Below are 14,395 nucleotides of genomic sequence, written 5' to 3'. Positions count from 1 at the left end.
CGGTAAGTGGCTCGATTTGGACCCACTGTCGTCATTGGTGGCTGACCCGTGAGCCTAGCTTAGAACCAGAAAAATAGCATGGGATCCCTAAAAAAATATGACAATTCTAATAATGTGGGCGGTCTACTGAAGTGGTCTTTGCGGTCTCTGCTCTCCAGTCTCCTCTCCTCCCCTTACCTCTATCACACCACCAATGCGTCGATACAAAATAATCCAATTCCCTTTTCGCCATTTGCTCTTTTATCGTTATCCTAATCCCTTTCGCACGTGTATACCTGCAATTCCAGGCATGAAACTTCTGAGTCCAAGCATACCCTCCTCGTTGCTTCCAGTTCTTTGATTCCAAAATCGAAATGCCTCCAGCAAAATCAAAAGCGAACCACGACGACGCAAAGTCGGAGACGACCAGCGTCAAGGACCGAAATGGTCACGGCTCCAACCATCACCAATCGAACGGAAAGCTTCGACGTGTGGCCAGTTCCAACGGTACACAATTGCGAGATGTGACAGCCGTCAACGGCAACTCGTCGACTGCCCCAACGCCAGCGTCACAACCCGGCCACGTTCAAGGGGTAAGACCAACTTCGGCGCTCTGCGTGTTCTGACTGTAGATCCGCTGACAATACATTTCCTGCAGCTTCAATGGCCATCATTTGATCGAGATGTCCTACACGACTACCGTCGCAAATACCTCCTCCACACCCCGACCGCTTTTGCCAACCCATACCACCACTGGGTGCTCTCGCGACCAGGCATCGGCCTACGCTCGCCCACAATGGCACGAAAACAAGAATATCGGCGACAGAGCAAAGAAGAGCTCACGAAAGTCGTCCGAAAACATTTTAATGCGCTCGGTGTACAAGAGACCGATGTCATCGTCGACTTCGTTCACAGGGTCAGAAATCCGGGCGTCGTAAAAGTTAAGAGAAACAAAGATCTACCACATTCATCTCCATTACCATAACCATAATTGGATCCATATATAGATACCCCCCGAAAGCAAGGATACCTGCACGTTTGGTTTTTGGCATTATTGCATTATTATAGACATTACCACATCGCAAGACTCGCTTCGAGTCCTTTGCTTGACTCATTTGGCTTACTCGCACTTTTTGCATTATCCTGGAGTTTTAGCGCTGGCCTGCGCTGGGTGGGACTCAACCGCGGAGGAACAGGGACCGACGACTAACGAATCGATAGGAGCACTATGAGATACTCTAGGGTATAGGTATATACGGTCTGTTTTCGAATTTATATTTTTGATATTGTACTATATAATAGGGATTCTTCTTATACTAAGTAAATACCGAATACTCGCATCTTAAACTGTTGTTTATTTACTTCAACGCTTCCGCTTCGTCGATACTTTTTAGTTAGGGGCTGCCGCTTTTTGAGTTTCGTAGTTCTTCTGAAAAGGTGTTAAGCCGAACCCCTCACGCGGGACGCGCCTCCAATTTCCTTTTACTAATGGGATTTAGATTGGATGCGCCATTCGTGTGGCACCGCATCTGCTTAATAACAACCTCCGATCTCAACCGTAGTACATACTACATTGGAATGACCAATGATCTGTTATATGTGGATATAGAAGGAAACGACAATTGCTGCGATATGAATTGTAGAATACGCATATATAAAGTTATTAGATACCAGTATACAATATTCTATGCAATAGACGAACTTACAGGTTGGTGAAAGCTGTCTTAAAAAGTATTGCATCTAAGACAATTGGAGAAATGCATCATGCTGTAAGTCCTCAGAGCATGATACATCCACCTTGGCACCTTCTAAGTTTTGACACCAACTGAATTAAGCTTATTTTCTAGCACCCTTGGGCGTAAACTTGGCGAAACATTATCATTATTTATCTCTATAAATCGGGTTATGTGGGTGTTATCACTATTAACTCGAGTATTGTGATAGTGTTCGTCACTAGAAGAGGATGCAGTGATACGTACCATGGACGAATGAACTTATTAAGTTAACATACTAGATTGCATATTGCAGCGATCGAGCAAGATGTTTATTAATACCTAATAGGCAGGCTCTAAATGTTGATATTCAACTTAGAGGTACCTAGGTACCTCGGTTAATGGTGTGGCTAGTGCTAATGCTGGTTGTGGCTTAGCATATGTCAAAATTCAGCCAGTGGGGTTTGAGAGAATCGAGAATCTTCCCGTTTGCTCGGCATCAGGTCTTAGCGTAGAAAAAAAAAGTTCGAGCGTCATTGCGACCATCTTCAACTTTTGCTGTTACCCACCTACCCTTGGTAATATATTTTCGATTCGTTCTATATGCTCTGTTCATAGCTTGTTGGCTATACATATCATGAGGGATCGCAATAACTCGGCGTGATTTCACTGCGACTAGGAGCATTTAAGATGAATTCTACTCTATTCACGAAAGCTGCGATACCGTCGCGCATACTGTCTCCAGCTCAGATATATCGGAGGCAAAGATTACGAGACCACTTACGAAGGCGCGCACAAAGCAATACGATCACTTCATTGTCAAAGAGGCCAAGCAATACAATAAACCGGCCGACCTGCCAAGCTGCGACATACAGACGAGTTAGTTTACCCCTCCTAAATTTACTTCGTGCGTTCATACTGATTATCTTCGATACAGTCCTTCCATGCCACCCCCCGTGCGCCCGCTATCAAAGACCCGTACAGTACCCTGGGTGTGGGGAAATCGGCTTCGGCAGGAGATATTAAGAAGGCCTACTATGGATTAGCCAAGAAGTACCATCCGGATACGAATAAGGACCCATCGGCGAAAGATAAATTTGGTGAAATCCAGTCTGCGTATGAGATTCTGTCCGATCCCAAAAAGAAGGAACAGTATGACCAATTTGGGGCTGCCGCTTTTGATGCTAATGCTGGACCCGGACCTGGAGCCGATCCTTTCGCAGGAGGAAATCCGTTCGCCGGCTTTGGTGGACAAGGAGGCTTCGGTGCTAATTTCAACTTCGAAGACCTCTTTTCCGCATTCGCTGGTAGAAAAGCTGGTGGGCCTTTTGGGGCAGGAGGCCCCTTCGGAGGAGGAGCGCACGCAGGTGGAAGAGGGAGCCCGTTCGAAGACGTCCTCATCGGAGAAAATATCGAGGTACAAACGAGCATCTCATTTATGGACGCGGCAAGAGGGACGAAGCAGGCGATTACGATACATCCATTTATATCATGCAATACTTGCAGTGGAAGTGGTCTAAAGCCAGGCACCAAGCGGACGGAGTGCAAGGTCTGTGGTGGGACAGGCACACAGGTCCATTTCATGACGGGCGGCTTCCAGATGGCTAGCACCTGTAACAATTGCAAAGGTACCGGCACAACATCTCCTAAAGGATCAGATTGTCGTGAATGCGGTGGGAACGGTGCTGTTAGAGAGCGCAGGACTATCACTGTGGATATCCCTGCTGGTATTGAAGATGGGATGAGATTACGGTTAGATGGAGAAGGAGACGCACCCATCACTGGTGGCGAGGCCCCCTCCGGTGCTAGGATGGCTCGAGGGGACCTCTACGTTTGCGTGCGGGTCGCCTCGGACCCGAAGTTCAAGCGAGCGGGATCTGACATCCTGTACACGGCAACCATCCCATTAACTACAGCCATACTGGGTGGTGAAGTGGCGATCCCGACGCTAGATGGCCAAGTCAACGTGAAGGTTGCGACAGGCACGAGCACTGGCGACAAATTAACGCTGGCCGGGTTGGGTATGAAGAAGCTAGGTGCCCGCCGTAGCAATTCAGGAGACCTAAAGGTGGAATTCCGAGTCGCGATGCCAAAATATCTTTCCGCCAACCAGAGGACGATTGTAGAGATGTTGGCGGACGAGTTAGGCGACAAGACGGCCAAGCGGATTATGAACGTCAAGATGCCAGGGTAAGAATGATTTATTCTATTCCCGTATGAGGACGTATCTAATTCGACAATTACAGATCTGCGGGTAGAGAAGCAACGAAGGGTGAAGATCCCGACATGCATAGAAACGAAGGTTTTCTGAAGTCGATATGGCATAATCTGACGAATAACCCAGGTCACCAAAAACCAGGAGACCCAACGTCCGGTGGCCAGAAGAACTCTAACGAAGACCCCAAGAAAGGCTCTGGCTCGGGTTGAGCTTGCAACCTACCTAATATAGACGCTATCCTTGAACCAATGACTGGTGAACGCCTCCTCAAGCATGTACCATACTCGCACACCTGAAAGATATGTCACGAAATATGATCGCCTGGAATATAGATATTAGAGTGATTGGGATTGCATGGATGGTGTTTGATGATGGATGGGATGATGCCCGGGCGTCTTAAGTGGAATCGACTCGCCGGCGAGAGCATGTTTGCGCGCCTTGATATCCACAATATACTCGCTAGGTGTGTATTTGAATCTGTACACTACTACTAATAGGTACAGGACACATGATCAGATAATGCGAGGCCACTCTCCTCAATTCAAGATACGTACATGATGAATCGGGTTATGGGTGATCTTACCTTGTTCATAACAAGCCCCACGATTTCTTATTTCTTAATTCTTTACCTACTACTGCCTACTACACCTACATTACCTACATACCCAGTAATGTGCTTACTGCATTCTTCATGCACGTGAGATGTCAGGATGTGTATAGATGGGAGTATGATAATGTGTAATGTATGGAGTTGAATCTCACAGACGGTTGCAGAACTGGCCTCGGTTGGATGAGCCGTGAGGAGAGAAGAGCAGCCCTATTGAATTAAGGTCGCAGCAGCGGCCCGCTAGGCGCTGATAACCCTTGTTTTCTTCACCAAGGCCTTGGAGTTAACCGCCATAAGAGCCAATCATGGTGAAGTTAGAGCTAAAGACGATTATGAGCTGTAGCCAATGACGTACGTTAGAGGGGGTATTACGCCCAGTTGCGCCCTGCTTAACGCTCTCGTCACCTGCATAAGTGTGTTATATCGCGGTGACTATTGTTTAAAGTAGCGGAGAGATTGTTTTATACCATCAGTCCGTATCTGTTTCTGGTGAGGGGAAAGAGATCGGAAGATACACGATCAATTGACTTTTGACTGAAAGCGTTTACATGTTCGCAGTTGAGTTGTACAGCATATCTGCAGTAGCCTATGATCTCATTATCGCGGGCTACACAATGAGAATAAAAGCGTCTCAAATTAACGGCTATGTTACACGTTAAGTACCTAAGCGATCAAATATGTTAAATTACCTAACGTCAAATGGTCTAGTATGTGCAGACATATAACTCCAATGCAATGCTCCTTCGTAAAACCTAGGTGCTGGGTAGATATGAGAAGTAGCTACCTACCTAAGTATTCATTCTATCGTAGTTGCCTACCTAGTAGGTAGATATTTGTAGGCAGAGAATTAGAAGGTTGACCGCTGCTGACGACTACTAGGTACCTATCCACTATAGCCGGGTAGGTAATATCAATTTCTGGAAGGCGTCCCGGCTACCAGTGGTGGTGCATCCACTTAAAGACTAGACCCCACTTGAGCACCGTATGTGGAAAGATACATACCTGCCTTAAGACCTTCCTCGGCGGCTATCATTCTTTAGACGCCAGTTCCAGACAACTTCAAACGTTTTGTCGTTTACATTGTTTGAATCTTCGATCTGCATGTTCGCTGGCCAGCTTCATGCGCCTCATTGCATTGACAATCGCGCCGCTTGTTACTCTACTCATGCGTCATCTTAGTTGACCAACTCATCACCGACCGCTTACCTATTCAACCCATTACCCTCGACCATCATAATCGGGATCATTGGGTTACTTCTACCTTGTCCAACTAAGCCGTTCACCTTTACGACATTGCTTTTTAGCGACAGCATGTTGGCGTGTGCATCGATTTCCATTGCCAAACAGCTTCTGGGTAATTAATTCGGACCAAGACTCTTGCGACATCGTAATCGACAAAGCTTCCCTTCGTATTCGCGACGCCAAACCCCTTCTATGAGAAACGAAGCCCGATACCTTTAGAAAGAGCAAAGTCGCTGGGTTGGCGTGCCCTACCACAGCTCACATCGTCCACCATGACGCAGACTCCCATGATCTCGGTGCCTCTGAAGGCTACCAACGAGATCGATTGGATTACCCCGCTGAAGACGTATATTAGAGACACATATGGCGACGACCCCGAAAGATATGCGGAAGAATGCGCAACACTCAACCGCTTGCGCCAGGACATGAGAGGTGCTGGCAAAGACAGCACTGCTGGGAGGGACTTGTTATACAGATACTATGGCCAACTCGAGTTATTGGACCTTCGTTTCCCCGTCGATGAACAGCACATCAAGATCTCATTTACATGGTATGGATGTCGCTTTGCTAAAATGATACGCGGCACAAAACTGGTGATCTAACTTGAAGATGGCAGGTTTGATGCGTTTACTCACAAGTCCACGTCCCAATACTCGCTTGCGTTCGAGAAAGCTTCCATAATATTCAACATATCCGCTGTTCTATCCTGTCACGCCGCCAACCAAACCCGATCTGAAGAAACTGGCCTCAAGACCGCATACCACTCTTTCCAGGCCTCTGCTGGCATGTTCACCTACATAAACGAGAATTTCTTACATGCGCCATCCTCCGACTTGAGCCGGGAGACTGTCAAGACTTTGATACAAATAATGCTTGCGCAAGCTCAAGAAATCTTCCTCGAGAAACAAGTTGCCGACCAAAAGAAGGTAGGTCTACTAGCGAAGTTGTCTAGTCAGGCCGCCTATCTATACCAGCAAGCACTGGAAGGCGTTCAAGAAAATGTCACCAAGGCTATCTTTGAGAAAGTCTGGCTCCTATTTACCCAGGTAGGTATCCAGTCCTTGAAAGGGTAGAGTGCATCATTAACTTTTATTCAGATCAAAGCGAGTTTGATGACGTCGAATGCGCAGTATTATCAAGCGCTTGCTGATGAAGATGCTAATTCGTACGGCGTTGCTGTCGCAAGGCTCACGACGGCTGAAACGCATGCTAAGGAAGCTAATAAGATAGCTAATAACTTCCCTAACACCATGCCGCCTAGCGCAAATCTAAGTGCTGATACGGGGACCTTGCTAGCAGAAATCACGAAGCGGAACTTAACCACAATCCAGGAGAAGTTGAAAGAGTTGATAAAAGACAATGATTATATCTATCACCAGACTGTTCCCGCGGAGGCTAGTTTGATCCCAGTGCCGAAATTGCCAGCCGCCAAGCCAATACCGGTGAACGAGCTTTATGCTGGCCAGGACATCCAACGTATTACTGGTCCGGATTTATTCTCAAAGATCGTCCCGTTCACAGTTACCGAGTCTGCTAGCTTGTACGATGAGGAGAAAGCAAAACTAGTACGTGCGGAGGCCCAGAGAGTCGATATGGCCGACGTTGAGATGGCGACGAGTTTGGATTATCTCAAGCTGCCGGGCTCTTTGAACGTGCTGAAAGGAGGTATCGATCAGGATATCCGGCCAGATTCGGAGTTCCAGACTTGGTGCGACGATGTCGCAGGGCATGAAAATCCAATATCGATATTCGACACGTTACGTATAGACAAAGACGCGATAATGACAGTTCTGGATAGGTGCTCGAAACAACTCGATATGGAAGAGAGTGTTTGCGAGAAAATGAGATCGAAGTATGAGAGTGAGTGGACACAGCAGCCTAGCTCACGGCTTACTACTACGCTGCGAGGAAATATCCGGAACTATAGGGAAGCCTTGGACGAAGCAGCGAAGAGCGACGGCCAGCTGTACGCCAAATTTCGTCAAAACGAAGTGGACTTTGAGGAGATGCGGAATGCTGCGCAAACAGGCGAAGTCGATTCATTATTCCAAATGGCCGTTAACAGAGTCAGGGGAAAGTCTAGTAACGCAACGAGCCCAGCAAGCGGCGAGCCGAATCTACTAGATGCTGACTTTGAGGATGATAGTCCGAGTGTTGCGGAACAGATTGCTAGGGTTGAGGGCATTCTTAAAAAGCTAGACCTAGTAAAGAGGGAACGAAACCAAGTATTGAAAGATCTTAAGGAAAAGGTGAGAATGAAAAATTCTCGGCATCCGTATACTATTTGACTAATCGAATTAGGTCCACAACGATGATATCTCACAAATTCTGATTTTGAACAAGAAATCCATACCAAACTTTGAGAAAGAATTGTTCCAGTCCGAACTAGAGAAGTTCCGCCCTCGCCAGGATCGGATTTCGCAGGCAAACCATAAGCAGGCCTCACTTATGAAGGAATTGCAAGCAACGTTCAGCCATCTTCTTCAGGATAAGCGTGTACGTTCGGAACGAAGCAAGTATGAAGTCCTGCAACGACAAAGGAATTCGGTGGTCAATAAGTATAAGAGGGCGTATCAAGAGTTTCTCGACCTCGAATCTGGGTTACAAGGCGCAAAGAATTGGTACACCGAGATGAAAGAGACTGTTGATAGCCTGGAGAAGAACGTCGAGACATTCGTCAATAACAGGAGGGCTGAAGGTTCCCAATTACTCAATCAGATCGAGCAAGAGATAGCCGCGAACAAGAGCACGCAAGCTGAAGCTGAACGGGAAAGACTGCGTGGCCTGATGGAGCGTATGTCTATGGATCCTAACGCATCACCACCGCCGAAACCAGGCTCGACGCGGCCCGTGCCAACGCCGCTGTCTTTTTCGAGTACCCCTCGTTATCCTCAAAGCAACGTCACTGGTCAATATCAGATGCCAACATCTCCGCCACCAAACCAGGCCAGCTATCCTAGCTTTTCTAACCCTCCACCAAGCACTACTTACGCATCTACGCCGCAGCAGTCATATACTCCCAATCCTCAACAAAACAACCAGCCCTTTGGCCAAGCAGCATATAATCCTAGTAGCTGGGGCCGGAATCCCGGACCTGCGTCGCCGCCGCCGAACCAGACTACATTCGGGCTTGGTGTAGGTAGCAGAGGCCCTGCCTCACCTCCGCCAAACCAGACTTCCTTCGCGCAGAACCAATACAGTACCTACGGAAACCCACAAGTCCAAGCTTCGCAACAGTACATGCCTCCCGGCTTCGTACCGCCTCCACCTCCTCCCGGACCTCCGCCCTTAGGACCGCAGCAGACCATCCATTACTCACAGCAGCCGCAGGAGTATGCGTATGGGCAACCTCAAAGCTCAGTTCCTCGGTCGGCGCAACCACAGAATGATCCATGGGCGGGGTTGAATGCTTGGAAATAGAGAAAGAAGCAGGGTTATGACATTGACGAGGAAAATACGAGCAATGATACTATTAGATTTTGGGAAGCCAGCCAACTGTCCATGGAAAAAGTACTCAGATAGCAAGTCTAGAAATACTAGTAGTCTACCAGATTTTGGGATGTGATGTCTAATATGTATCTATTTAAGCCGACAGGTCTCTAAGGTATTGGCTCATTAATCGAGTTGAAAACTTAGATATCGGTTTGATACAAACATGATGTTGTTATGTCTGGATTATGTAATAAGTGATGGCTTTCAAGGATCAAGCTAACTGTCGACTAACACTCGAGGTCATATTGATGCAATCGAAAGGACTACAACCCCACGATAGAAGTCGGGCTCGGGTTCACTTACAGCTTGTCTCGGCAACATGCATGATGGAAGGAAGCAGGCAGAGAACCCTTGACGCTTTCATCGGGTCTAGCAAACATTGTTGAACTTGGAGAATGCAGATCTTGTCCCATTGGCACGGATGAGTGAATATGCAAGTCGGTCTTTTATAGTAACTACTCGCCGAAACTTATAGGGATGTCTATACTTGCATGTATATACATATAAGCGTTTCAAAAATTGCCGGTTAGTGATATGCTGGGTGATAGGTAACATACTTACATCCATATAACATACTATATACCTACAGATCATCTGTACACAGATACATAGCAGGTGGGATTCCCCGTCGAACTTGCAGGATCGGTAGGTAGTTTCGGAGAAGAAGGAATGTAATTAGAAGAGAAAGAGAAGGAAATGAAGGAAAGAAACAGAACAGTTGGGGTCTTGGCAATAGAGTTAATGTCGCGATGCCGGGAAGGGCTATGATAAGTTGAGGTCGTTTATGCAATGCAAGACAGTTGGCATGGCATATCGCCACATCTTGTAGCACTCTAAACCGACCTAGGCAGCTTAGACGAGGGGGAGAGCGCGGTTGCGAGAAAACTAAAGATAGACTCTTCCTTGAATTGTGATATTCAGGTAGATTCTGATATAGAATTGAGATTACGAAGATGGTGCTATTATAGTTTAGTGTTTCTAAAAGCAGACTCGATGTTGAACACTGGAAGTATAATTCGATGTCCCAACAATATGGATCCCAAGTATAAGTTCTGTATCGATAAAAGATTTATTGCTAAAGAAACTTAATTACTTCTCAATAATCACACGTGATTGGAGCGACCTGTAGCTTCTGTCTACGCTAGTATGAATTAAGTAAATAGGTAGGACTGTTCCGTCGGTGTTGAAGGCGATGATTCACCGATGATTAAACGGAGGGTAAGTGGGATCTCGTACGTCGTACTGGAGGTAGCGCTTGACCATCGCTAATTCATTGGCGTGGAAGCTGCGTGGGACCACCTAAAAGCGAATCAATATTATCCAATCTTTTTATTTTTTATTTTTTTGAATTTCTCCCATTTCCCATGAACAATAATAAACATTGCGGTCTAGCCATCCAGCCATCGACATCGGTATACATATTTCTCTCTCTCTACCTCTCTACCTCTCTGATAGTTACATGACGATATCTCGATGCCGCAAGAGGCATTGAAGATCATGTATATTACTCCACCAATGGCACTTGTGTGACGCTAAGCTCGACTATTCTGATCTATCTGACCTCTTGTTTCCTTGTCATCGTTACTGGACTACGAAGTACTCGAAGTACTTTCCTGCTAAGTTTCTTGGCCGTCGTCGGTGGGAAAAAAACACAATTGTCAGGGTCAGATTTCTGGAACCAGGCTTACACTTGGACCGGATAACGGCCATTGGCATCAACAACTCTCCTTTGCTAGTCTGGTCCAACTTCGTCTCGACTTTAATTCATCTCTGGCCTTTTAGTTGTTCAGATATCTTTATGTTACCTCTTTATTAAAGCGTCGGGGTCTTGTCCTATACCAGAGTCTCGTTGGCTAGCGTGCTTTCGAATCGATCTACCTCCCGGGACCTCTGTATGCCACCAAGCAGTTCACCGCCCCTATCCGTTCCGTCCGAGCCCCTAAACCAGGCGGGTATTAGCTATATGGAAATATTGAATCCCGTTGGATAGATTGCCGCTCTGCCGTTATTGCTCCACCTACGGTCAGGAACAAGTGTTGTTACCACCTCAGCATCATCTACGATCCGCCTCTCCGTATTCACCGCCGACAGTAGTACCACTTTCGAGCTTATACGTACGCGACCCTCCGTCCATAATATCGCCAGTGTCTAGATTTTCGAAGCTTCGCAATGGCTACCCCGGGTTCCAACAGCACTGGGGAGGGCGGAGAGGCGAGTAAGGTGGCCGGCTTCATACCGCTGGTGACGGTCGTAGACTTCCACCACCATAGAGGCCCCGAGGTCGAGAGATGGTTTGGCGTAGCTGAAGGACAAGACCCAGCAGCCGACTATGACTGGACGTTGCTCCCATTCATGGCTTTGAGCGACGGGGCTCACGCGTGAGTTAGATTTTTGGTATGGCACGTATTCCTAGGTATCTAGCACTAACAAGCCAATCGGTGTACGTAGATCGACCGAAGACTTCTCGTATTTCACCCTTTTGCGACCGGCCACCGACGATTCTCCTGCAACCTCGCTCTTTGGCATATCGTGCACAAGGCAGCTAGATGCCTCGCAATTGCTTGTTCGGCCTGCTGATGTGACGCGTTCGACGGTTCAGAAGGCGGTTGTGGTGATAGCAGACAGCCCGCAATTCTTCGGCATGCTTAGGGAGCGACTATCCATCGTTACCAGTGCCTGGTTTGCTCAACGCGAGTTCAGTGATACCGAAATATTGCGGAGATTTCAAGAGAGCCTTGCTGATGAAAAGACACGCGGCCAGATGAACGAGGATGTCGACAGAGATCAGTACTTGGGAATGAGCCTCCGAGAACTGGTGAGGGAATTCCGATGGCAGACTTTAGTGCTGTTGAAATGTTGTCTCCTGCAGCCGAAGGTGGGTAACCCAATACAATTCGGTCGTGTCCCGACTTAGAACTTACAAGTCACTTAGATGCTCTTCTTCGGCTCGCGGTGTGAGCGTCTATGCATGATGCAGTTCTCCCTCATCTCCTTAATACCGGGTTTACTTAGGAACCTCCAAGACTGTGCAGGTCCAGACCTGAACAACTACGAGAAAAATCTAAGTCAGCCAACAAGTTTGAGGTCTAGTGACCGAAATTCACTACTCTCGTACATGGGGTTACCACTGCAGATATTTGGCAAGGTGAATTTATTCCTCCCTTTAACACCAAACGCGCGTTGACCAGACATAGGGGAGTTTGTTTGGGCCGTACACACCCTTGCAACAATTAGATATCCTAGCGGACTTCGGCACAAAATCGTATATAGTTGGCAGCACAAATTCACTACTATTACAGCAAAGGGACCGATATAGCGATATACTAATCAATCTCGACGAGAACACGATCAATATTACCTCCACCTCACTGCGCACCGCATTGGCGCTCTCACATTCTGATAGGCGGTGGATTGATTTTATCACGCAAGAAGTGAACGATACATGGGACGACACGAATCCAGGTCGGCCGAAAACAATGGGGTATCGCGGCAGCGAAGAATTCATCCGGCTTCAATTTGAAGAATATCTCTTATCCCTCATCTCTTCGGTTAAATATCATAATTATCTCACCCAGAATGGCCATAACCCCAAGGCCCTTCTTCCGCATATTGACGGAGACCCGTCTGTGGATTTTAGCAACGAATGGGTTGAATATTGGATGAGGACGGAGAACTATCGCATGTGGAACGCGCATACGGATTCGCACCTGTTCGACATCGTTGAACCGAAGCACCCCTGTGCCGGGGGGCTCACCGTCGACGATGTTCAGCGGCGGATCCAGCAACAGGTTCAAGACCTCCATCTGGACGAGAGGTTCGCAGTTGGCAAGGAGGTTCTGGGGAGGAACCTAGCTGCAGGACGCGATAAAGCGAGTACTATGTTTAACAAACTGTATGCAGATATGGAAGCTCTCCGCGAAGCGCAAAGGAAGCGCGCCGAAGAATCCCAGGCAGCAGAAAAGAACGGCTCCGCAACACCCGACGCAGACCCCGGAAAGGCGCAGCAAACAGGGAGCTCAGTCAGCGCGAGGGCCGGCGCATATATCGGAAGCTGGACTTCGTGGGCCGATCAGAAACGGAAGCAGGGTTGGGGCCGATCCAGCGGAAGCGCTAGCACCGGCGGATGGGGATTTGGTAGCAAACGGCTGTCGAGAGGGTTTAACACAGATTCAAACAGCGAAAAGAACGCCACGCCCCTTAGCAGCCCGGCGCTCTCATCTCCTGGGTTTACTTCGACCGAAAAGATCCAGATGTCGGATGTACAGCACCGTGCCAGCGAGGGTACTGATAGGAGACCACTTACCCAAGATAGTTTTGGAGAGAGCATGCTTGATGCTGCGGGTTCGACGGAGAGCGGGACCTCTAGTCCGGCTAGTGTCCGGAAGACCGCTCCGACTCCGGAACGTAATGATGCGGTCAACGGTTCGAAGGTGGAAGGAGCGGATGAGCATATTGACGCTGCGAAAATCGCTTCGAAAAAAGTTGCCGAAGTAGCTGCGAACGAGAAGGATGAGAAGGGCGAAGAAACAAGTGAAGCCAAGAGAGAAGAGCCGAAAGTAGCGGCAGAGACAACCGCTAGCGGCGAATATATATGAAGATTTCTATCTTCCTATAGAAGAGACGACCACAAAGAGATGATAGTAGAAAGGGAGATAACATGGTACTTGTGGCATCAATTGGATAAGAATGCAGGCTCCATAAGAAGCAATGATCGGAGAGCCAGACAGAGCAGAGCAGCAAGACTTGGATGAGATTTTCGCGGCGCAGCTGTACTTACCGGTACTTGACGGAATGGCTAAGGGGACGTGGCAAGATACGCGGATGAGATGAAGGGTTGTGAAGTACTTACAACTACTATATTATACATGTCTCCCTCTCTAAACACCATTAGGGACAGAATAGGGGAAAAGACGATGGCCCACAGCCGAATTAGGTAGGATGAGATGAAATGAATTGGAATGAATTTGAAATTCGAAGACGAATCATGAATCACGATGAGAGCAAAAGTACCCAATACTGAAATGTCGTTTCCGTTAGGACTTGGTATGACTTGTTATAACATAATAGATTACATGGGTAGACTACTTGTTTTATCTCAGCTGCCTACATGGTCATTGATTTCAAACACTAAGGCCTCGGCGATTT

General features: G+C 47.6%; 4 protein-coding genes across 4 annotated transcripts; all 4 read left to right on the top strand.

Moving 5' to 3' along the window:
* The first annotated feature begins 79 nt into the window (after nucleotides 1-79).
* On the top strand, nucleotides 80-1,391 carry F4807DRAFT_432397 (uncharacterized protein). The gene is made up of 2 exons (XM_047998604.1): nucleotides 80-572; nucleotides 638-1,391. The coding sequence occupies exons 1-2, from the start codon at nucleotides 354-356 to the stop codon at nucleotides 962-964; spliced, it is 546 nt and encodes a 181-aa protein (XP_047852460.1). The 5' UTR covers nucleotides 80-353; the 3' UTR covers nucleotides 965-1,391.
* An 808-nt stretch (nucleotides 1,392-2,199) lies between these two features.
* F4807DRAFT_159246 (uncharacterized protein) lies at nucleotides 2,200-4,548 on the top strand. The gene is made up of 3 exons (XM_047993318.1): nucleotides 2,200-2,570; nucleotides 2,629-3,881; nucleotides 3,938-4,548. Exons 1-3 carry the CDS (start codon nucleotides 2,382-2,384, stop codon nucleotides 4,116-4,118), a joined length of 1,623 nt encoding a protein of 540 aa, XP_047852459.1. The 5' UTR covers nucleotides 2,200-2,381; the 3' UTR covers nucleotides 4,119-4,548.
* A 1,482-nt stretch (nucleotides 4,549-6,030) lies between these two features.
* On the top strand, nucleotides 6,031-9,178 carry F4807DRAFT_452503 (vacuolar protein-sorting protein BRO1; the record flags this gene model as incomplete). Its single annotated transcript, XM_048000334.1, has 4 exons — nucleotides 6,031-6,308; nucleotides 6,375-6,804; nucleotides 6,856-8,007; nucleotides 8,060-9,178. 4 exons carry the CDS (start codon nucleotides 6,031-6,033, stop codon nucleotides 9,176-9,178), a joined length of 2,979 nt encoding a protein of 992 aa, XP_047852458.1.
* Nucleotides 9,179-11,066: 1,888 nt separating this feature from the next.
* Nucleotides 11,067-14,045, top strand: F4807DRAFT_159188 (transport protein Avl9-domain-containing protein). Its single transcript, XM_047993316.1, has 4 exons — nucleotides 11,067-11,628; nucleotides 11,699-12,125; nucleotides 12,183-12,395; nucleotides 12,445-14,045. The coding sequence occupies exons 1-4, from the start codon at nucleotides 11,420-11,422 to the stop codon at nucleotides 13,843-13,845; spliced, it is 2,250 nt and encodes a 749-aa protein (XP_047852457.1). The 5' UTR covers nucleotides 11,067-11,419; the 3' UTR covers nucleotides 13,846-14,045.
* Nucleotides 14,046-14,395: the final 350 nt, after the last annotated feature.

Source organism: Annulohypoxylon truncatum (genome assembly GCF_022578515.1).
Source record: "Annulohypoxylon truncatum strain CBS 140777 unplaced genomic scaffold F4807scaffold_24, whole genome shotgun sequence".
Taxonomy (NCBI): Eukaryota; Fungi; Ascomycota; class Sordariomycetes; order Xylariales; family Hypoxylaceae; genus Annulohypoxylon; species Annulohypoxylon truncatum.
Note: the sequence above shows the minus strand (reverse complement) of the source record. Positions and strands in the feature narration are given on the sequence as shown.

Bases quoted from the DNA above. Each gene is read 5' to 3' on its own strand.
- F4807DRAFT_432397 (XM_047998604.1), top strand. From the start codon at position 354: ATGCCTCCAGCAAAATCAAAAGCGAACCACGACGACGCAAAGTCGGAG. The intron at 573-637 runs GTAAGACCAACT...CATTTCCTGCAG, and splicing joins AACCCGGCCACGTTCAAGGG to CTTCAATGGCCATCATTTGA.
- F4807DRAFT_159188 (XM_047993316.1), top strand. From the start codon at position 11,420: ATGGCTACCCCGGGTTCCAACAGCACTGGGGAGGGCGGAGAGGCGAGT. The intron at 12,126-12,182 runs GTGGGTAACCCA...CAAGTCACTTAG, and splicing joins GTTGTCTCCTGCAGCCGAAG to ATGCTCTTCTTCGGCTCGCG. The intron at 12,396-12,444 runs GTGAATTTATTC...GACCAGACATAG, and splicing joins CACTGCAGATATTTGGCAAG to GGGAGTTTGTTTGGGCCGTA.
- F4807DRAFT_159246 (XM_047993318.1), top strand. From the start codon at position 2,382: ATGAATTCTACTCTATTCACGAAAGCTGCGATACCGTCGCGCATACTG. The intron at 2,571-2,628 runs GTTAGTTTACCC...TCTTCGATACAG, and splicing joins AAGCTGCGACATACAGACGA to TCCTTCCATGCCACCCCCCG. The intron at 3,882-3,937 runs GTAAGAATGATT...CGACAATTACAG, and splicing joins ATGAACGTCAAGATGCCAGG to ATCTGCGGGTAGAGAAGCAA.